Source organism: Pristis pectinata, chromosome 3 (genome assembly GCF_009764475.1).
Source record: "Pristis pectinata isolate sPriPec2 chromosome 3, sPriPec2.1.pri, whole genome shotgun sequence".
NCBI lineage: Eukaryota > Metazoa > Chordata > Chondrichthyes > Rhinopristiformes > Pristidae > Pristis > Pristis pectinata.
Genome location: NC_067407.1, coordinates 95,480,485 through 95,503,522, shown reverse-complemented (window position 1 = coordinate 95,503,522; position 23,038 = coordinate 95,480,485). Strand labels below are relative to the sequence as shown.

Below are 23,038 nucleotides of genomic sequence, written 5' to 3'. Positions count from 1 at the left end.
AGCACAGCACTTTATGAAAATTAGACATCCCTTCTTTCACCAAAAATAGATTCACAGCTTTTACATTTTTACTCAGGCACTTTCCAATAAATATTAACAAAAACAAAACTACAAGAAGAAAAATGTCCCCAAAATACTGACAGTGCAGTTCTGCTCTCAGTTCCTTCTCAGAAGTACATTGGATGTAAACTCTTTTCTCTTAAGCTGTTTGCTTCGTAAATACAGCTTCTGCTTCCTGAATGTCATCATCCTTAATGTACTAATTCCTTAATTCATGGTTTTGTCAAATTATCATAAGGACACTTTGAGTCAGCATTGAATTAATGTGATCACATCTTAAACGTGCCTTCAAATTGGAAACATCAGAAGAAACCTTTTGGTGCTTTGAGCCTATTCTGCTGTTCTGTTAGCCCGTGGCTGATCTTAACACTAAGTCAGTAACCCTTAATATCCTTATAATAATACGCAACCTTAGTTTTGGATCTTCTGTTGACTGAGCCAGGGTTCCCATTGTGGTCAACTTCTAGTTAGTTATCCATCAAATGGATCTTTCCTTCCTTTGACTTTAAACATTTGAAAAAAAATTATCCCTCTTAGAATCCAGATCCACTCTTTGATCGCTCCCAATACCTATCGCCCTTCCCATGAAATCTTCATGTATATCCACAGGAAATGTATCACCAACCTCTTCCCTCACCTTTTCTGTCCAGGGTTCAAACTCCGACCAAATATCCTGGTATTTATTACTCATGGTGGAGTCTGCTCTTGATGAAATGGACACAAATTAGGTGATCACTTTATGGAAAGGTTCCATTCAGACTACAAGCCCAAGCTTGAGCTTCCAGTCTTCAGCCATTTTTAAATTTACTGCCCCACTCTGACATCTTTGTCCTCATTCTTATGCTGTTCTCTTGTAGCTCAACCAAAGGTTGGGCTGATCTTGTTGATCTACAGTAAGCTTCATCACATTGCTTATCAAATATCTGTTTACCTGTGTCTTAAGAATATTAAAAAAAAACTCGACTGCCATTGTGCATTGAGGAAGGGAATTCCAAAGACTCAAGACCCTCTTCACCTCGTGTCATAATTGGGGGACCCCTTATTTTTAAACAATGACCCCTACTTTTAGATTCTCCCACAAGATGAAACATCCTCTTCTTCCAACCTATCAGATGGATTACTGAATTTTGAATGACCTTGGTTCTGAGTGGAGGTGATGGAGGTTTTACATAAGTGCTAAATCTTCTCTGTTTTTTAATTGAAAGTAAGCCAAGAGTGTCATTCTTGGCTTGGTGGAAGCATCTTGATTTTGGGCACATTTTTTGTTCTAGACTTCTCCAGAAACTTGAATATTAAATTCAAACAAACTCCAGTGCAGTTTTGAGGGGATGATGCTCTGAAAGGAGTAACGTCTTTCGTTTGCGTTATTAAACTCTGGCTTCTGCCTTGATCTTGGGTATGTGAAAAATATCACGTGGAACTATTCAAGAAGGAGCACAGGAGTTTTACCCAAGTTTTTGAGCAATATTTATCCCTCAGTCAAGTTTGTGGAAACAGGCTTGTGGAATGATGCATTCCAGCTCTCTGTGCTAAACCCACTATGTTGTGGATGTTGCCTCTGAACTTTTGGAAAATAATGCTCTGATATCACTTCATAGCCAGTTTTATGGACCTTTGCTGTTTGCAAATGATTTGCTTCTGTTGCTCTTTATGGAATCTTACTCTGCAGAGATTAGCTACACATTGTCTCACTACAGTTGGTACAGTTCAAAAGTAATTAATTGGTTAAGAGCTTTGAAATGTTGTGAGATCTGTATAAATACAAGTTTTTCTTCTTGTTCATGTCTGCATTTAAGTGCCACAGCCACACATCTCTTGAAGCCTTGAACAAAACAGAGAGACATAGGGATACAGGGACGTAGGTTCCTTGAAAGTGGTGACACAGGTAGACAGGGTGATGAAGGCGGCGGTCAGAGTTCGGAAGTAGGATTAGCCGGCATAGCATTTTGTTTTGGCCGGCACGAATACCATGATTAAGTGACAGCCTCTCTGGTGTACATTTCTATGATTTCATTGTGAAATGGCTGATCTCTAATTTAGTGACTCATTTATGATTCCCAACCAGAGGAAATAATTAATCTGTATCTACCCAATCACCCCGCAATGTCTTATACCTTGAACAAATACAAGGCGAGTTTGTGCAATCTAACCTCAAACGTAACTCACTAAGCCTCAGTAATTTTCTTATGATTCTGTATTAAAACTTTAAACTTTATTTACAGCGTGGTAACAGGCCCTCCCAGCCCAACGAGTCCGTGCCACCCATTACACAACTCCAAATCCAATTTACCCTTGAGATGATTGTCCAGAACTGAATACAGTACTGCAGAAAGGACTGGCTAAAGCTGTGTACAGTTGAACCTGTTCTGTATGCCATTCCAGCCCAAGAGACTCGCATTCCATTTGCCTTTTTGATTGCATGCTGTATCCATCCACCAATTGGTTTATACATTTGGATGCAGAAATCACGTCCTCTAAAGAATCTTGTGTATCACTCCATTGTAAAAAAAAAAGTCTGATATCTAAGGTACTACATCCTGAGTTTCTGCCTAGGGACACAGCATTTACACATGGTCAACAGAGGCAATGCAGTGGCAAAATTTAATTTATCTTTGCATTTCTTTCCTTGCCTCCAGTCACCACAGTTCAATGCATTATCTCTTTTGTTTGCTCCCATACTTGGTAGTCTCCCACCTCCTTCAGTACTGTCACAAACCCTATCCTTGACTTGAGTTGTTCAATGTCCTCTTGACTTGAGTTGCTTTTTGCTAGGCATTCAACTGGTGAGACTTATGGCACTTCACCAGGATCCCATATTGCTGATAGGGACGGTGGGGTGTAATCTGGCATATGGAGCAATGTCATCTCCAAGATATCTCTATTGAACTCTGGTTAGGCCACATTTAGAGTATTGCATGCATTTCTGGTCACCTCATTATAGGAAGGATGTTGAGGCTTTAGAGAGGGTGCAGAGGAGTTTTACCAGGATGCTGCCTGGATTAGAGGGCATGTGCTATCAGGAGAGGCTGGATAAACTTGGGCTCTTTTCTCTGGAGCGGCGGAGGCTAAGGGGTGATCTGTTGGAAGTGTATAAAATTATGAGGGGCATAGATAAGGTGGACAAGCAATATCTTTTTTCCATTATTGTGCAATCCAATACCAGAGGGCATGCGTTTAAGTTGAGAGGGGGTAGGTTCAGAACAGGCGTGAGGGGTACATTTTTTTTACTGAGAGAGTGGTGGATGTCTGGAATGCGTTGCCTGATAGGGTGGTGGAGACAAATTCATTGGGGGCTTTTAAGAGGGTCTTGGATGGGCACATGAATGAGAGGAAAATAGAGGGATATGGGCATTCTGTAGGTTGGACGTATTAGCTATGTGGGCACAACGTTGTGTGCCGAACGGCCTGTTCTGTGCTATAGTGTTCTATATTCTATATGCTCAGAAGCCGGAGATGTACAACACATGGAGCCAGCCAGGAATGGGTGAATAATAAATAATAAGACCAGATCTTCACTGCCATACCCAAAGCAGACTGACACCTGCCCCTCCCTCTCTGCTTTACTCCAAATCCTCATCCTATCCCACTGTTCTCCTTCCTCTCTCTCCTGTCTCTCCCCCTCTCTCTCACCATGGTAATGTTAACATTACCTTCTAAACCTGTAACCTCTTCCATATTTGAAATACACTGGCACCAATGAAGGAGACAACTACCTCTTACCAGTTTTCCTTAGGTCGCACACCATACGGATTTGGAAATAATTGGCAAATCCCTTATCATTTCAAGGTCAATTCCTTGGAACTCGTACCCTTGTGTGAATTTCTTCAACACACAAACTGTAGCAGTTGAAGTAGATTTCTCACTGTCACCTTCTCAAGTCTTGTTAGGGTGAGGCAGTGCATTACTGACCTTTACCCCCAAACAATGTATTGCCAAAATGATGATTATATTGGACTTCACTTTAATGTGATGTAGTTAGTCTATTTGGCATTTCTCATGGAAAAGAACAAGGAAAAGGGCAGGAAAGAAAGGGTAATAGCTGATGGTCAAATCCATTTCCTTCACAGACTTTGTGACTTGTACATTGGATTTAACAAAGGAGTATCAGGATAAAATACTAGAGGTGAGAGGAAATCTAAAAAGTTACTCAAGTGAACTACTTAAAGGTTTTGAAATGTTTCAAAGAAAAAGGTAACGGAGAAAATAATTGGACTAATGTTGGACATTATCCAGGGCATCTCAAGACAAGTGAATACAATTATGCAGAAAGCTGCAAGGGGTTGTTCTTGGTGCAAAGCTGATGAAAGGTTTATTTATTGAGGCATCTAATTTTATGATGAATTTTGATGGAGCTTGTAGGGAGAAGGGTCAGTGTATCCAGATTGTGTGAATTGAATATAATTGGTAAAAAGCTAGAAGGAGATGAGAAGACTATTATTTACTCAGCAATTTGTTATGATCTTGAATGCCTTGCCTGAGGCTTGTGTAAGCAGATTTGAAAGTATATTGAAAATATGGATGAGAATTTTAAAATCTAGGCATTGTTTAATCAGGAACACACAGTTGAGGGGGAAAGAGCACTTATTACAAGTTAATAAACAGATAATGGAGCTTGAATATTCATATTTTAACACTTTAAAGATCCACTTTGTTGCTATTCATCATTGCCTTGTGTTTTGTATCTCCCCTGTATGCCCATTTCTGTTGAAGGACATGATGTTTGCAGAATCCTATGACTTCTCCTTTCATTCCTTTCAGCTAAAGACTGAGATTTGTAATTCTGTACTCTTCATTTCCAGGTAGCTCAAGACTCTGCTTTCTGGTCATGGTGACAGGATGTACATCAGTTGGGAGAATCCGTGACACTGACATTTGTAAGATTACCACCACAGATTTTGTTCCTCTTCAAGAAGAAATGACAGATGAAGAGCGAATCACCTCTTTGAGGAAATTACTAAACTCTGGCACGTTTTACTTTTCATCTACTGCTGGTTCGACTTTTGATCTGGATCTTTGTGCACAGAAGCAATTTGCAAAGGATTCTGAGACTGGAAGTTGCTTTTCTGGTTAGCTCATTGTTTTATTTGATTTACCTGTATTGAGAAATGATGACCCTTGAAAGTACTGACTCTTGCTTCTGCACTTAAAATCTCCCTACAGCGTGAATTAAGCCCTTTGGGCCAGGAAGTTCTGTGCCCAATGGGTGGTGAATTGAGTGTTGTAATTCTACTTTTCGATTAGGGAAATGCAGAGTTTGGTTATGATTTTTGTCTCTAACTGCAGTATCAATTCTTCCTGGCAAATGTGGAAGTTAGTATGGGTTCCTTTGAGATTCTTAGGGTTTAAATTGGTGGAGGTAGGCAAGTAGTAGTTAATGCACAATGTTAATATTGTGTTTGTGCCAGGTGATCCTTGGGGCACTGATGCATCTGTAGCATTTGAAAATGGCCTTTCTTGCTCCTTTTAAAGAAGCTCTGTCATTTCGTGCTCTGCATGCTGGATTAATTGAACTGTGTTCAAATTTAACTGTGTTCACACACCAGATATGGATTAATTCAAATAGTTTTATACATAATGACAGAAAGCAGAAGCAAATCTCTGGGGACTAAATTTGATCAGGAACCATTGTAGTGAACCTTTGTTACACTTCCTTTAAGGTAAGTGTATCCTTTTTAAGTAAGGTGACCAAAACGGTACACAAGACTGCAGGTGTGGTTTCACCAAGGCCTTGTACAATTGCTGTACAAGGCATGCTCCCTCTTGTACTCATATCTACTCAAAATGAATGCCAACATAACCATTTTCCTTCCCAATTACTTGCTGCATATGTATGCTGGCTATCAGTGCCTTGTGCATAAGGGCACCTGGATTTCTCTTTCCTCTGGCACCATGCCATTTCCAACATCATGTCAGACAACGCACTCTCCTATCTTTGGGCACCCTGAATCTATCACTGCCCACCTTCAGTTTGCTATAACCACACATCCCAATTCTAACCATGGACTGGTTCTTTAAATGCTCCATTTGCAATCACATTTATGACTTCCCACCATGCTTGCTGTTGAGTGCTGGAAATGACAGATTTGGGGAAAGAAAAATAATGAAAGCCCTCTTAAGTAACGTGTTCCAGTATGCCAAGACTAATGAGTTTTGCAATGCTCACCCCACTCCGCTTCAAAGCATATTTGGAGTTATTATTTGGGATTGAGTATTTAATAGGAAGTTGCTTTGTTTATACATTGGGGATGGAGGAGTGCAGAAATAATCAGCTTTTGGCATGAGAGCATGGTGAAGAGAATGGTTCAACAGCTGTGTTGTAAGAAACGGTTGCTGCATGTTGCAATGTACAGCAATATCATCGTCAGCAATATGAGAAAGTTACCAGGATTAAAATGGCAATGAATGTTATTAATTTAACGTAATTTGAAATTGAACTACACGCAGCAGCACTATGCATGTTGAATGATGAAAAGGTAAAGCGTATTGTGTAACCAATACTTTGGTGTAGGTTACATACGATGAGCTTTCTTTCTCATTTGGATGCATGGGAATGGTATTTGGATGAGTTTTGTTTTCCAGGTTCACGAAAGTAATTGATTATTAAACTTTTAAGAGTGGAAACTTAAGAAATTCAAACCACCGTGGAATGTTCCTTTCCGCACAGATTCAAACCACATCAGGCACGTGTGACGATAGTGCTGCATGTGTGTGCACACACTTTGATATTTTGTTTCTTTCGATACAGTCTCCAGTCAGTGGGCAAATAATGTGGAAAGGATTGCTGTATCGAATACCAACAAATTAGTGAGGTTAAAGTGAGGAGAAGGGCTCACACTGCATGCTCTGACATCCAAAGAAAGCATGGGTGCTAGGAGGTGAGAGGTGCCAGATTCTGTTCCTCTAGTGTGCCCCTAAAGCTATTTTTCTTTGAGTTTTAATACAGATTTCTATGTTAAATATAAATGTGCAAAAAAGCAGCAGGGGAATTTGTGAAATACTGTATGTCATTAGTCCTATGGCACTGTGAGCCCCGATAACTACTTCCCTCCAGTAGCTCCTGGTAGCTGGCAGCACCTGGAGCAGGTTCCTGGAGGAGGAGGAAGAAGAGGCTGGAGTTGAGGCAGGATGCTGGGGAAGGAGGAGGACACCGAACTTGAGGCAGGGACCTGGAGGAGGCTGGAGCTGGGGCAGGCTCCTGGAGGTTGAGACTGCAGTGGGAGTTTGGTTGTTGAAGACATGGAAAATAAAAATGTGCTTGTTCAACATAAATGCAGATGCAGAATGTCCTGATGGATGTCTGCAGTACAGGATGCATTGTTATAATTAGATTGGTCCTTCAGCATGTGGAAGTAATTTGGTAGGGAACCTTGCCATACCATGTTCTGTCCTAGGTATAGTTAATCTGAAATAATTAGGCTCCTTTGGAAAAAGCACTGTTGTGATATTAAGAATGCAGATGTCATGTGGGAAACACCTATTTTTGATAGGTTATGCTTTATAAAAGACGTATCGAAAGGCTAGTGAAACCTCTGAATAATTTCCCTCAAATTAGCCTTGAGTGACCTTGGTATTGACACTAGTACTGCAGTATGCAGTTTCTCTCTTCCAGTTGGTCAGCAATACTGGTTCCATCACTAAATCTGAATACTTAAAACACCCACGTGGCATACTTCAAGGATCGATGCTGCTAATGATTGAACATATGTCCATTGTCAGTGACTTAAGATTAGAACAATCATTTTCATCCTGTCCAGTGATGGTATTGGAGCTTCCGAGCTGGAAAGTGAATACTTTGAGAGTGGATAATGGGTAATTACTTTGTGCTTGCAGCAATTTATGTTGTTAAATTGCACAACTTTAACATGTAATCCCAGAGGCTTAATGGTTGCCCTACTGTTTTTCATTGACCACAAAAAGAGTCATTTAGTTCATTGCGCCTGAGTTCTTTGAAAGCGTATTCTGATAAATTCTACACCCCGCTTTCACTTTTTTTTTGCGATGTGGAGTTAAATTATGAGAACTCTTCCAAAGATCCATTCAAGCTGATAATGGATAAAATATCCTGTGTGTGAGGTTCTGTAATTTCAATGAATGTCTGCTGATTCTGTTCAGGCACTGCAGTGAACAATTAGGCCATCAAGCGTGCGAATCTCTTCCACTGATTCTTATTTAATAGGGGTTACATTTAAATTTTTTAAAGTACAACATTCGTATTTGAGAACTGGTGATGAAAAATGTGATGGAACAGTGGGAATTGCCAATGACCGTGAGAAAGCTAACAGTATGGATTTCCCCAAAAGCTGAGAGGGGAAATAAACTGTTTGATCATGTTTGCTTCTGAGAAGTGGCTAACAATTTCCACTTGCTTTTTGCCTTTATGTGACTTACTGTAGGAACCAGAGTTTGCACGTACATCTCAAGCAGTACCAGGTAAACTGCTCTGACTGGCTACTGAAGGTGATCTGTGGCGTGGTGGAGATCCGCACTGCCTATGCCACAGAAAAGAAGGCCAAGGCTTGTCTGATATCGCGGCTCAGCTGTGAACGAGCTGGAACCAGGTTCTACTTACAAGGAACTGATGATGAAGGGCATGTGTCTAACTTCGTTGAAACAGAACAGGTATTTTAAACGTAACAAACATAAAGTCTTGTATTTATTTGATGCTATTCAGACTGACAGGTCCGTGCTATTTTTGAGGCCTGAGTGGAGTTTAATCCAGACAAGGGTGAGCTGTTGTATTTTAGATGGTCAAATGCAAGAAGAAAGTATATAGTATATAGCAGGACACTGCGAAGAACGAACGTACAGATGGATCTTGGGGTGCAAGTCCCATAGCTCTCTGAAAGTGGCAACAAAAATAGATAGGGTGGTAAAGAAGGTGTACAGCATGCTTGTCTTCATTGGTTGGTGTGTTGAGTATAAAAGTCGGGAAGTCACGTTGCTGCTGCGTAAAACTTTGGCTCAGTCACCCGTCAAGTATTGTGTGCAGTTCTGGTTGCTGCATTACAGTAAAGATACGGAGGCTTTGGAGAGGGTGCAGAAGAGATGTTGCCTGGATTAGAGGGTGTTAGCTATAAGGAGAGTTTGGATAAACTTGGATTGTTTTCTCTGGAGTGTCGGAGGTGAAGGGTGACCTGATGGAAGTGTATGAAATTATGAGAGGCATGGATAGGGGGGCTCGTCAGAGTCTTTCTCGTGAAGAAGGGTCCTGACCCGAAACATTGACTGCCTGCTTTTCTCCATGGATGCTTCCTGGCCTGCTGAGTTCCTCCAGCATCATCGTGTTTTTCATCTAGATTCCAGCATCTACAGTCCTTTGTTTCTCCAACATCCTCGTAAATCTTTTCTGTACTCTTTCCAGTTTAATCACGTCTTTCCTGTAACAGGGTCACCAAAACTGTACACGGTACTCCAAGTGCGGCCTCACTGACTTCTACAACTGCAACATAATGTCCCAACTCCTGTACTTAAGGCCCTGACTGGCGAAGGCCAACGTGCCAAATGCCCTTTTTCACCACCCTGTCGACCTGTGATGCTGCTTTCAATGAACTATACATTTGTACTCCTAGATCCCTCTGTTCCATTACACTTCCCAGTGCCCTACTATTCATAGTATCAGCCCTACTCTGGTTTGACTTTCCAAAATGCTTCACCTCACCCTTATCTGTATTGACATCAATTTGCCACTCCTCAGCCCACTTCCCCAACTGATCAAGATCCTCCTGTAATCTATGATAACCTTCTTCAATATCAACAACGCTGTCTAATTTCGTGTCATCTGCAAATTTGCTGATCAAGCCTTGTGCATTCACATCCAAATCATTTGTATAAATGACGAATAACATGGACCCCTTGCGGCACACCACTAGTCACCGTCTCCATTCTGGGAAGCAACCTTCAACCACCACCCTCTGCTTCCTACCTCTGAGCCAATTTTGAATCCACCTAACTAGCTCACCCTGGATTCCATGGGACCTAACCTTCCAGACCAGCCTGTCATGTGGGACCTTGTCAAAGGCCTTGCTAAAGTCCAAATAGGCAACATCCACTGCCCTATCCTCATCTACACTTTTGGTTACTTGTCTTGGCTAGACCTGTAACTGTACCCCTCACCTCATTACCCACTGTTTCTGCTACCGGGTATCCCCATCCTGAGTCCTTGCCATTCAGGAAGACAAGTTAAATAAGTGACCCAAATGCTCTTTTTGGATACAGCTAAATTTCTGGAACTGAAACTCCAAATATGCAGTATGAGTCTTGGGAGATGGGCATTGGTATTGACATGGATTGTAAACATTAAGAGGTATTTCATAAGAATGACAAAGTTTCCAATTGTTATTTTAATTTTGTTAATAGCTGCATATAATGTATTTGCATATAACTAAAGAGATGGTCTCTTTGGAGTAAGTTAAACTTAGATTCAGCAGGTTGATTCCAGAATGAGTGGGGGCCATGGGTTGGAAATGCACGATTGTCCTAGGAAGAGCAATTGAGAAAGTTAGGCCTGTACTTAATGAAATTTAGAAAAATAAGAGGTGATCTGTAAGGGCTGAGAGCGGAGGTGCCAGAAGTTTTTCCCTCTCTGTTGAGAGTCCAGAATTGGAAAGGTGTGGGGCATGGCCTCGGGTAAGTGGTCAGCCATTAAGGACTGAGATGAGAAAATTACCTCCTCGCAGAGATTCATACTTTCTCTACCTTGGGGAGCTGTAGATGTCCAGTTTATCTGTGGTTGAGCCTGATCAATTTTTGGACTCTCGAAAGATTAGAAGATATGGTGATCAGGCAGAAAAGTGGAGGGTGTGCAGGATCAAATCTCATTGAATGGTGAAGCAGGCTTGAGGAGCCAATTGGTCAACTCCAGCTTCTACATCTATATCCTCATGGGTCTGGGGACTTGTATTTTCTGACCTGATGTTCTTTTTGACTGTTAGGTCATATACTTGGATGATGCAGTGTCTTCCTTTGTTCAGATACGAGGGTCGGTTCCGTTATTTTGGGAGCAAACTGGAGTACAGGTAACTTGGAGCTTGTTAATTTCCCTTGTTTCAAACCTGGAATTCTCTACACTGTTTGTATAATTGGGCAATTATACATAACTGGGAGTGTTTGGAGATTGCAACTTGACTTGTGGCTTCTGATAATTATGTAACCTACACGAGCTTTGCCCTTGTGGTTTAGTACTCATTAAAAACAGCTAATTTTGATCACAGCATCTTAGTACCTTCTTTGGTGCTATTAAAGAGAGCCTTCACTTGTATCATCATCTAGTTTGCTCATTTAATATATTTCTATAAACAGAAACTAATTTCAGATTATTACTATCCATAGCACATTTCCCTTTTAAGCACACCATGATAGAACAGAAGGATCTTGCGTTCACAGATTATTATTCATAACTAATTGCAGAAACGAGTGAAATTGCTGAATCAAAGTCAAAGAACTGTAATGATTTAAGAGAAGAAATGTAGGATGAACTACATTAGGATGAAAGATTAACTTAAATTGGGGAAGCCGGTGCAGATTTGCTTTGCTTCCTTAGTCCGCTGCATCGGAATGCAGTGACGAGGTGAGTTGAGGCTTGTGGAAATGGGGAGAGTTGGCCATCAGGATCTGATGCATCTGTATCGAAGACTTGAGCTTTCAACAATACCTAGTTTCAGTCCAACTAGTTTGCCATGGTTGTCCTGAGGCACTGAGGAGAAGAGTGCACCTGTGTCAAACTAACCTCCAGCTACAGGCAATCAAGCTATTAATAAGAGTCGAGTGACATGCATCCCTGGAGACAAATGCTAAAAATATTAAATTTATATAATTTTAATCACATGCCCTTCGTCCTCAGTCCCTTGTACTAAGAAACTGGATTGCCTGCAATTTGAGCAACAGCAAAAAAGTAATAAACCTGTTGGGAGGAAACAATAGTATACAGGGATATTGGCATGGATTACAGCAGAAAGAAGTTTTGATTTACTTCTATAAATCACAGGTGAGGCTCAATTAAGCACATTTCAGGAAGAATAGGTTCTTGAGATGTCCACAAGATAGTTACTGGGATGGTAGTGTGAAACAGGAAATGGTTATTTGGGCAGACTGGAAAAACTGGAATTATTCTCCTTAGTGTGAGAAAGAGTTTGTCAAAATATTCAATTATGCAATAGAATTTGATAAATCAGAAGAAACTGTTTCCACTCTCAGAAGACAGGTTACCAGAGTACATAGATTGAAGGAATTTTGCATTCCTTCAGGTAGCTGTGGCAGCCAGCATTTAGCATGTGGATGCAGGTGACCATCACATTTTACCCATGTTCTTTCATGAGAGATGGAAATCTTCAGCAAGGCTGGCATTTATTGTCCATCCCTACTGAGGAGGTAGACTAAGACTTAATCATGTTGGTGGATTTGGAGTGCCATCAACACCGGATAACTTCCCTGAGATTTTCGTGTCCCAGATGGATTTTTTTTTTTACAAATCTACTGTAGTTTTATGGTCATTGCCATTTTGGGGTGTTTCTAACTACTGTGTCTGATCAGTGATCAGAACTTAAGCTGTTAGTGCAGTAACTTATCAACTATGCTGTCTGATTGCCATACAGTGATCTTGCATGCATCCATCCTTTGCCAGGAGTGCACAGATAGTTTCCTATTAGTTGTCTGCCTGTATATCCTGGATGTGATTTTGGTTCCTTGAATGCAGGTTGGTCTGAACATGGGCTTGTCTTAATCTATGTCCAGTCTTTTAAAATTTTAAAGGCAGTACATCTGTTTCATCCTTAAAACTACAGGTGTTGGAAATCTAACATAAAATGCAGAATGCTTGAAATAATCAGCAGGTCAGGTAACATCTGTGGTGGGTGGTTGAGAGAGAAACAGAGTTCTCATGTTAGCTTGATAACTTTTCATCAGAAATGTCATTGATCGGAAACACTGACTCTCCCATTTCTGCTGAGTATTTCCAGCATTCTCATTTCTTATTTCAACTGTCATCCATCATTTTAACCATGTTTTAACATTTGCATCTTGTGATGTGTTAACCTTGGTGAGTCAAGGTACACTGAATACACCTAGCTTCCCCATTCTCCACTAAGTACAAACAGAAGGCCAGGAGTTTCTTGCAGTAAACCCATAGACACTGACTTGATTCACCACATCCTTGCTGTCAGGCTAATATTTTTTTTTAATTATCTTCTGAGATTTTGAAAAATCAATCAAATAAAATTTGGTAGGGATTGAAGAAAAGTCTTTCAACTCCATTCACTTCAGCTACTCAGTGGGATGAATGCACCTTGAAAGTATAAGTGGAATATGCAATATATATTTCCAACTTATACAAACTGGGTCCATCTGACATTGTAATAGGTCTGGGGGAAGGTAACCAAGCCCAGGCTTCTGTCAGGGGCTTGGAACTTCTTGAACATCCTCCACCACCACAACCAATTAGCACATTGGAGCTATTAGTTTTGTAATTGTAGATAGCTTCTTTCAGAAGGTATTTGTACGAGTACCTTCTGAAAGTAGTACTGAGGAGGAGACTGATATTGCAAAGATCTGCCAACTCCCTTAGAACCATAACACAGATTGAGGGAGCAAGGAGTTAGAGAGATAAGTAAAGGGAAGGAAGCAGCTGGTGTTCCTTTAAAATGGGAAAGATCACTAAACCCCTTTATCTGCTAATTAATTTTTCAGGTTGGCTCTCACCATCTGCGTCTGACTCGAGGTCTGGAAGCAAATGCCCCAGCTTTCGACAGGTAATGTACTTTATTAAGAATCAATCTGTATGTTGAACAATTTTCTGAGAACTTTGTACACCAGGCTTTGTTCAACTTAATGATTTCAATTTCCTAGCCATTTAACGGTTTCACTATTTTCTAGCAATAATAAAAATCATTTAGAATCAAACAGTGTGAACTATTGATCAGCTCTCTAATCGTCATGCACTTTGAGTGAGATTGTGAATTTTAAGTAATTCCTCAAGCAAATGTTGATGCAACGTTTTAGGATTTTATATTCTTCAGGAAGGGGAAAGCTACTTGGATGCTTTGTACCAGGAGATAGTAACATCCCATACGATAGGGGCTTCTGATTTGGTCAGTGGTCAGGAACAGGGTTTTGTGACAGTAAGTGAGGCAGGTATGGTTACCTAGAGGGCAGGAGTGTCAGATCTTCAACCTTCAGTCGTCAAATGAGTTTGAAATTCTTTCAGCTTGTTTGGATGAAAGTGGAGACTGCAGGGTGGATGAGCTAACTGACTGTGACGCTGTGGTGCAGGAAGTCATTCAAGTTGGGAGTGGGGTGGGGGAATTAAACAAGAATGTAGTGATAGCTGGGGATGGTATAGTGAGGAGGATTGACACAGTTTCTTGCAGCAAAGAGCAAGAATCCAGAAGGTTGTGCTGCATTCCTGATGCTGATGTTTGGAATATCTGCTCTGGGCTGGAGAGGAAAGGTGATATCCAGTCAATGAGGTGCATGTAGTTTCCAGCACCTTCCATGACTCCTCGATCATCACTCTCCTACTAAGTTCCTCTCCAGCCCAGAGCAGATATCCTGAACCCTGGCATTGTCAGTAAGAGGAGCTAGGCACCAAATTAAGAATCAGAAACTGAAAGAGGTACATGCAAATTGGCAAAGGACAAACAAGAGGGTGACGTAAATTGGAACTAGAATATTGAAGGATACATGACATTTAGGAATGACAGGGAATTAGCTCTGTTACTTAATGATGCTCTTGGTGCAATCAAGAGTGATGATCTGAATTAAGAAACACAAGATGGGGAAGCAGTTTGAGGAGAGAGATGAAAAATTAAAGCCACAAGGTCACTTGTGTGTGTGGTGATGCGGGTGCCCTAATGATACAGAGCCCCGAACAATAGCCGCGCGCTTGGACAGTGTATACAGGAAGAAATAATGGGAGCTTGAGAAATGTAACATGATGGTCGTAGAGGATTTTGATTTCAGAGAGTCTGGAAAAATCAGATGGGCACAAAGGTAGCTACGGTGAGGAATTTGCAGCATTCTCATGATAGTTTCTTATAATGTACTGTGCAAAAGAGATGGGATTAATCAATGACCTTGTTGTGAAAGCATCTTTTGGTAAAAGCAATTATAATATGATTGAATTTTACATTCAGTTTCGGGGGAGAGGAACTGATCCAAGACTGTTATTTTAAACTAAACAAGGGCAATCATGAGGGCATGAAAGTAGGGCTAGTGAAAATAAACTGGAAAATTAGGTTATAGGATGAGTCAATTGAAATACAGTGGCAGACATTTAAAGGGCTCTTTCAGAAAATGCAGATAAGATAAGATTTCTTTATTAGTCACATGTACATTGAAACACACAGTGAAATGCATCTTTTGCATCCAGTGTTCTGGGGGCAGCCCGCAAGTGTCACCGTGCTTCCGGCGCCAACATAGCATGCCCACAGTTTTCCTAACTCGTACGTCTTTGGGATGCGGGAGGAAACCCATGCAGACACGGGGAGAACGTACAAACTCCTTACAGACAGTGGCCGGAATTGAACCTGGGTCGCTGGCATTGTAAAGTGTTACGCTAACCGCTAAGGGAAGCACACTGTCTGTGGTTAACTAAAAAAATATCAAATTTATTTTTTTTAAAAATGCCATATAATTACGCATAGATTGGTAACAGATGACTGGATAGAATATCAAAACCAGCAAAGACTGACTAAAAGATTAATGAGGAAGCACAATTTAGGGTATGAGCTGCAGTTAGTATAAAAACAGACAGCAAGACTTTCTATAAGAGTTAACAAAGTGAACATTGGTCCTACAGAAATTGAGCCTGGAATTTTGAACCAGTCTTTACTAATCCAAGTAACATTGCAGAATGGGTTGTAAAATTCGAAGGGAGAAGTGAGAGGATTACGGTCATCAGGGAAGTGCTCCTGTGCAAACTATTGGAGCTGCAGTCTCTGGGTCCTGATGGACTTCATCCTTAAAAGAAAAAGCAAGTAAGATAGTTAATCAGTTGGTTTTAATTTTCCAAAATTTCTGAGATTTGGGGAAAGTTCCATTGGATTGGAAAAGAGCAAATGTAACCCCTTCATTCAAAAAGGGAGGAAGACTAAGAGCAGGAAACTACTGGCCAGTTAGTTTAGTGTCTGTCAAACAGTAAAATATTATAAGCTATTATTTGAAGATGTCATACAGAAAAATTCAAAGTAAAATCTACCTGGTTTTCTGAAAGGGAAATCATGTTTGGCCTGTTTTGGGGACAGCTTCTATCCCGCTGTTATAAGACTATTGAACAGTCCCCTTATACAATAAGATAGACTCTTGACCTCACATTAGTAACTATGACCTTGAACCTTATTGTCTACCTGCACTGCACTTTCTCCATAACTGTAACACTTTATTCTGCATTCTGTTATTGTTTTTCATTGTACTACCTCAGTGAACTGTTGTAATGAAATGATCTGTATGGATGGCACGCAGAACTTTTTCACTGTACCTCGATACAGGTGACAATAGTAAACCAATTTGCCAATTATTGAAATTCTTTGAAGAAGTAACATGTTACAGTTGAAGGGGAGCCTCCCAGAAGGTACCAGATTTTTTAAAAAAGCTGATGGTGCAGAATATAACATTGACATGGATAGAAGATTGGCTGGTTAACTGGAAATGTACTGGAGACATGAATGGGTCTTTTTCTGGTTAGCCAGATCAAATAAGTGGTGTGTCATGGGGATTGGTGCTGAGGCCTCAGCTTCTTACAGCTTATATAAAGGCACCACTGGTATGGTTGCTATCTTTGTTGGCAACCAGAGAATTTTAGAGGATATGAGGAGGCTACAGAAGGGATATAGATAGGTGAGATGGCAAAGATCTGGCAAATTGGGGATCACATGGGGAAAAAAGTGAATGTCTTTTTTTTAATCAAAGAAACATCAAAATAATGAGTGATTCCTGAGGTGCAGAGGAATCTGGGTGTCCTTGTGATTGATTCACAAAAGGCTAGTCTTCAGATGCAGGTAATTGGGAAAGCTAGCAGAATGTAATCGTTTGTTGCTGAGATTCTGAAGATATTCAACAGAATGAATGTGGTGAGGATGACTCTTGTGGGAGAAGTAGAACTAACTAGTAACTATGAACAATAACTGCTCATCCATTTAAGATACAGGTGAGACAGTTTTTTTCTTGGATACTTGAGTTTTTGGAATGCTGTTCCTTAGAAGGCAGTTGAAGCAACGTTGTTGAATATATTTTAAGGCTGAAGGAAATGGATTCTTGATAAACAAGGGGTTGAAAGGTTACTTGGGCTGGACTGGAGTTTGAAGTTGGGATTATAATCAGATCAGCTTTGAACCTTTTAAATGGCAGAGCAGGCTTGAGGGGCTGAGTGGCCTACACTTGATCCCAATTTGTGTTTTCATATTTGCCTGGTTGTGGTAAAGGAATGTGAAGCATTCCTTGGAAGTTCCAAGGGCAAGGATGACACTTGCAAGTCTAAGTTATCACCAGTACGTCATTTCTTATGGAATGCCAATTAATTGACATGAGAGCAAAATACACGGCAAAAGATGAGGAATAGAAACTCCATACTTATTTTTAGATATCACTAATATTTGGAGACTTTGAGTTTAATGAGTCAATTACGTACTGCTAATGACAACAACCTGCACTGAGCCCATGGTTGGTGAAGAGTGGTCCTGATGGGAAAATCCTTTCTTCTTCCCTAAAGGAAGGTGGCTGGATTCTGCTCCGTATTGCACGTATTGTAGGAATTTAACTATTAGCTGTGGTTGATAACAACATGAGTGAATAATCTTAAGGGTGTTCCAAAGTTATTGCCAAGAATTCTATTCACTCCACCCTACAGCAACAAGATTGTAGTCATGACATTTTTTGGTTCAAATGTCAAATCATAGAATGCAGAAAGCCTTGACTCCTGTACTTGTACCAGCTATTGGAAAAAGCTATCTAATTGTCCTGTCTTTTCACTGGTCATGAAAAATGTCCCCTTTCAAGTAGTTATTGCCAACACATTTCAAATCACTGTTGAGGCTGTATCCACTACCTTTTCAGTAATCCATTCACCTGTGTAACAAAATTATTTCCTTTGTGGATTTTCTGCCAGTGAAATTAGTTTTTGAGCACCACCTCCATATGAGTGAACTCCCTTTTTCTTGATAAATTCCGTCGCAAGTTACGGCATTCTTCCTGAAATATGATGCCCATAATTTGATACGGCAGTGTGCCTGAGGCCTTGTTTGGGTTTGATTTTATTTTTCTTGCATCGTCCTCAGTGCCTCAGCTTATAAAGCCAATTAGTTCAACCGCATTCAAAGATGTGTGTGTGATTTCCCTCTTTTATTTCTGTGAAGTTTAACTACTTTATATTTCCTTTTCATTCCCTCCAACGTGCAGTAAATCTCATTGGATTAAGTTTCACGTGGCATATAGTTGCCCATTTCACCAAACTCAACGTCCTTGGAAGTCTTCCTCTATCCTCCGGTGTTTTCAAGTTTTGTGACCAATGCAGGTTGTGCCTTGTATGTCTAAATCTAAGTCATTGAAATACATATCAAAAGGAGGAGTGATCCAAATGCTGATTCCCTTGGAGATAACAATGTATACTTTGTCTGATAAACGACCGTTCACTTTGCTTCATTTAGTTTGCAGGCAGTGCAGAAGGGGGTGGGTGTGGTTATTGAAAAATTCCAGGAATTTCTACCCCAAGTTGTTCCATACTTACGTGGCTTTTTGCTTCTCCCAAGAAAGTGTTTTGAGTGAGGTGGAGAATGTACACAAGCATTACAGTTATGTGGGGCTGGCTCAGTGGAGCAGAGGTCTCACCCTGTTTTTTTTATTGTTTGCATCGATACCAATTCTAAATAATTAATGTATGTCAGAAGAAGGAGTGGTACAAATCCCAGCCTGGGGTGGTGGGGGGTAGTTACAACTGTCCATTTGTCCAAGTGTCTGGAGAAACAACCATTTACCACAGTTATGTGGTTGTTGACCCTGTCAGTTTAATATCCTTAACGCCTCTGCCTTTTCGTTCCCAGCATCGGTTTTATTTACATTTATCTTGTGACACTTTGTCAAATGTCAAACACCTTCTCAAAGTTATCAAATGCATAACGTCAGTCCTCACACTCAAAATGCATTGTTTTTCTTTGAACAAGGGAACCATAGGCATCCTTCCTGTCCTCCAGTATCAGTCCCTCTCCTCTCCCCACATCCCCACCCCCCCACCACTGCCACGTACCCAATCATTGAAGGATTTAAAGATTGTGGTCAATGTCCTTTGGTAATCTTGGATGCATCCCCCCTGGATTAGGTGACATTTTTAATTGGGCACACAGTAAGCCTATTAATTGCCACCACTATCTTCATTCTGAGCAGTTTTTACATTACCTTTTACTCTGTTTGTGGCAGCTGATGACAAAGTAGTGACTTAGTGCTGTATTCATGTCTTTACCTCCACAAGATGAGTTCCTGTTTGTTTTCTAAATGTATTTGTTCACTTGGACATTGCTGGCAAGGCCTGCATTTACTCCCCACCTTCCTTGCGCTTGAAGGTATTGGTGAGTCACTTTCTTGAACCATAGCAATCCTTCAAGTGAAAGTACTCCCACAGTGCTGTTGTGCTGGGAGTTCTTGAGACCAAGTGAAGATGAAGCATTGTCAGTATATTTCCATGTCAATGTGATGTGTGACTTGGAGGGGAACTCACAATTGGTGATGTTCCCATATACCTGTCCCTCTTGATGGTAGAGTTTTCCATTTCCATTTCCAGGTCCATTTTCCCAAATAAGACATGAATTATTAAATGAAGAAGGTATTGTATATGGTTTTATAGTATATTATAGTTGTAAAGACAACGTAATTAACTCTTGTGTAGTTAGTAAAAATGTTCCATTTGATCTTCTCAGGCATTTGATGTTGCTGCAAGCACAATATGGAAATCAAGTTATTGTCAACCTGTTAAAAATTAAGGGAGGAGAGGAGGTCCTCGGCAGAGCTTATAAGGTATGGTTTCTAACAATGGAAAATCACACATTTTGTTCAGATGATAGAATTGTGGATTATCTGTAGGTAATCATCTATCATACGACTGAATCTTTGCTCTGCCAACTCCTCCTCACTGTCCATAATTTCTAAGTTTCTGATCAAGTACCCTGTCTGACTCTGTTTGAAGCTGTTTTCTAGTAATGCTACTGTATCATAACCACGTGAGAAAACTTGTGCCTAAATTTCACCAAACATCTGTCATAACCTGTGTGTTTGCACATAAACATTCCAAACATGCCCTAATCTGCTTAGCGGTTTAAGAATGAGTATTGAGCTGAATTTTTAAACCAGATATTCCTCCTTTGGTGGGGGGGGGGGGGGGGGGGGGGAACTAATCAGTGTTACAAATCAGTGTTGTCAGAAATAGTTGGTGATCTTGATGATTTACTGTTCTCCTGCTATCAGGTTGAGCGTTTGAATCCGGTTCTAATAGGTGGGATTTGAGTTTTAGTCTTGGCTTGCTGCAGGTAGTCTAAGTGAGTCTGCTAGTAATTAATGTCCATTTGCCCAGAATCTGCAGAACTCACTGTTTTTAACATCTGCTTTAACTGGATCCAGCTATTCACAGCTTCAACACACATACATTTCAAAAGTTCTGAACTGATGTCTTTTTCTCCCCGTTTGCTTTCCTGCTTCCTTCAGATGGAATGTTGAAGTGATGGGGCAGCTTTAAGATTGCTGAAAAATCAACCAGCAAGTGGTGGGGGGCTCCATTTTTATTGGATGGTACTTGTCTGGTGAAGCTCAAGATAAGCAACTTAAATATGAATAGCTGGCAAGGCTAAAATTTTATCACCACCACTTATGAACTGAGAGGTTTCTTTTGTTGAAATTATTATTCACCTCTGTGTCCTGATTCTCTATGGGGAAAGGGTTGGGATTGGAATTGCAGGATCTCCTCCTAGAATCTATCAATGTGCATGTACTAGGAGAATGTGGCTGCAACTCAAATCACGAGCTATTTCTTCAAATTTGAATCAAAGCAATATCTTGAGAACTTCAATGCATGTAACCTCTATTTCAATAATGGAATAACAGGACCGAAGCACATGCATTGATTTATAATGGTTATATGGTTAAATCTGATGGTCACATAATACAAAAGACACAATTCTCTTATTCTGTACCAATACACTGCTTCATTCATAAAAATGAAAGGGACATCTGATTATTTTTAGTATCTTAAGTGTATTTACAAAAGCTATCTTTTAGCTTCTTTGTTAAAATGAAAGAATATTTTTAAGATCTGTCATGCAAGTTGTTTTCTGAGAAGGGCCAGCTTTACAATCCAAACCACAACTGAGGGCCACTTAACCGTACATAACCAGCAACTGATATTTTTAATCTTGTTTAAAGACACACATGCCATAATTCTTGCTGTTCTGCTCGCTGCAATTCCACTGCCTCCTTATTGCCATTACTACCTCTTCACCAGTCTACTGACTGTTTCACTGCTCACTTCCAACTTACCAACATCCTAAGCGTTCTTCAAGAAATATAAAATTCTGGAAATATTCAGAGTGCCAGACAAAATTTATGGAGAGAGAAACAGTTAACTCTTCAGTGAAAGGTCATCAGTCTGAAACGTTAACTCTGTTTCTCTCTTCATAGCACTGCCCTCTTGACTTTTTCCAGCATTGTCTGTCTTCAGATTTCCTGGATGTGCTGTATTGTTGATTTTCAACATCTCCCATGTTCGTTAAAAGCACTTGACTGCTCTGCTGATCAGTGAGGAGCAAGGGTTTTATTGTAATGGTCCATTCACTGGCAAATATTCACAAGGGCCCTGTGGAGTCTCAAAGGCAGAGGTAATTTGTAAAGGCAATAGTTTCAGTTGAAGATAAGGGGTAGGGGATTTAGAAGAGATTTGAGGGAGATGTTTTTTTCACAAGGTGTGGTGGAGTCTGGAACATACCTGTGTGAAGAGCTGGACTTGGATTGGGTAAGGGTCTCTGGATGTCTCATCATTGGTCCCAGCCCAGTTGGGTTGCTTGTCAGCAGAAGGTGAGGTGGAGTCAAGTCCTCAAGGAAGGATGTTGCACCAGTGAGAGTGCAGAAGAAACTCTTGGGGATGATGCTCAGATCGGAGGACTTTAGTTATAGGGAGAGATTGGCTTGTCTGGGCTTGTGTTCCCTGGAGCAAAGGAGGCTGAGGAGTGATCTATTAGATGTGTATAAAATTATAAGAGGCATTAATAGAGTAGATATTCAGTATCTTTCCCCCATGGTAGGGGTATCAAAAGCAAGAGGGCATAGGTGTAAGGTGAGGAGTAGTAGTTTTAAAGGGGATTTGAGGAGAACATTTTTTTTTACTTTGAGAGTGGTTGGTTTCTGGAATTCACTGCCAGAGGTGGTGGTGGAATCAAATACAATCACAATGTTTAACAGGCATTTTGACAGGTAATTAAATAGGCAAGACTTAGAAGGTTATGGATCTATTGTTTGCAAGTGAGGTGACTGTAGATGGGCAAAAAGCTTATCATGGATGCAGTGGGCTGAAGGGCCACTTTCTGTGCTTGCTCTGACTCCATGACTCTATTTCTTGCTAGAAGTTGGTGTGGGCCTCTCTTCATGCGTCCTGCACACCAATGATAAACTTTGACTGCTATCACTTCTTGAAGAGTGGGAAGGTGGAGAAGCTGCATTCACTGCTAAAACCTCAGCTAGAGGAACACCTGGAGCGGTTTGGCTTCTTCACCAGTGGAGAGCGTGTCCCTTTTTGGTGAGTCTTTCAGTCTCATTTCTCTTTCATGCTACAACTGAAATTATGAAACACTGTCATCCATGTGAAATAATATGGTGCTTTTCTACAGTTTCCATTGGCCATTTAGTAAGGCTAACTAAAAGAATCAAACATACTCTGCTTTCAAAACACACGTCAGTGCTGTGATAAGCAACAGAAATTAATCAATGCAGCAGTAAAATGATTGCTCAAACTCAATAG

At 40.6% G+C, this 23,038-nt stretch overlaps 1 protein-coding gene across 1 annotated transcript in view; it reads left to right on the top strand.

The window, feature by feature from the left end:
• The window catches only part of LOC127567992 (synaptojanin-2-like), a 75,583-nt gene that overhangs the window by 8,937 nt on the left and 43,608 nt on the right, over positions 1-23,038 (top strand). Inside the window, 7 exon segments of the mRNA XM_052011236.1 lie at positions 4,860-5,126; positions 6,806-6,875; positions 8,454-8,679; positions 10,992-11,075; positions 13,741-13,802; positions 19,956-20,052; positions 22,644-22,816. Of these exon segments, the coding sequence (XP_051867196.1) occupies positions 4,860-5,126; positions 6,806-6,875; positions 8,454-8,679; positions 10,992-11,075; positions 13,741-13,802; positions 19,956-20,052; positions 22,644-22,816 (979 nt within the window).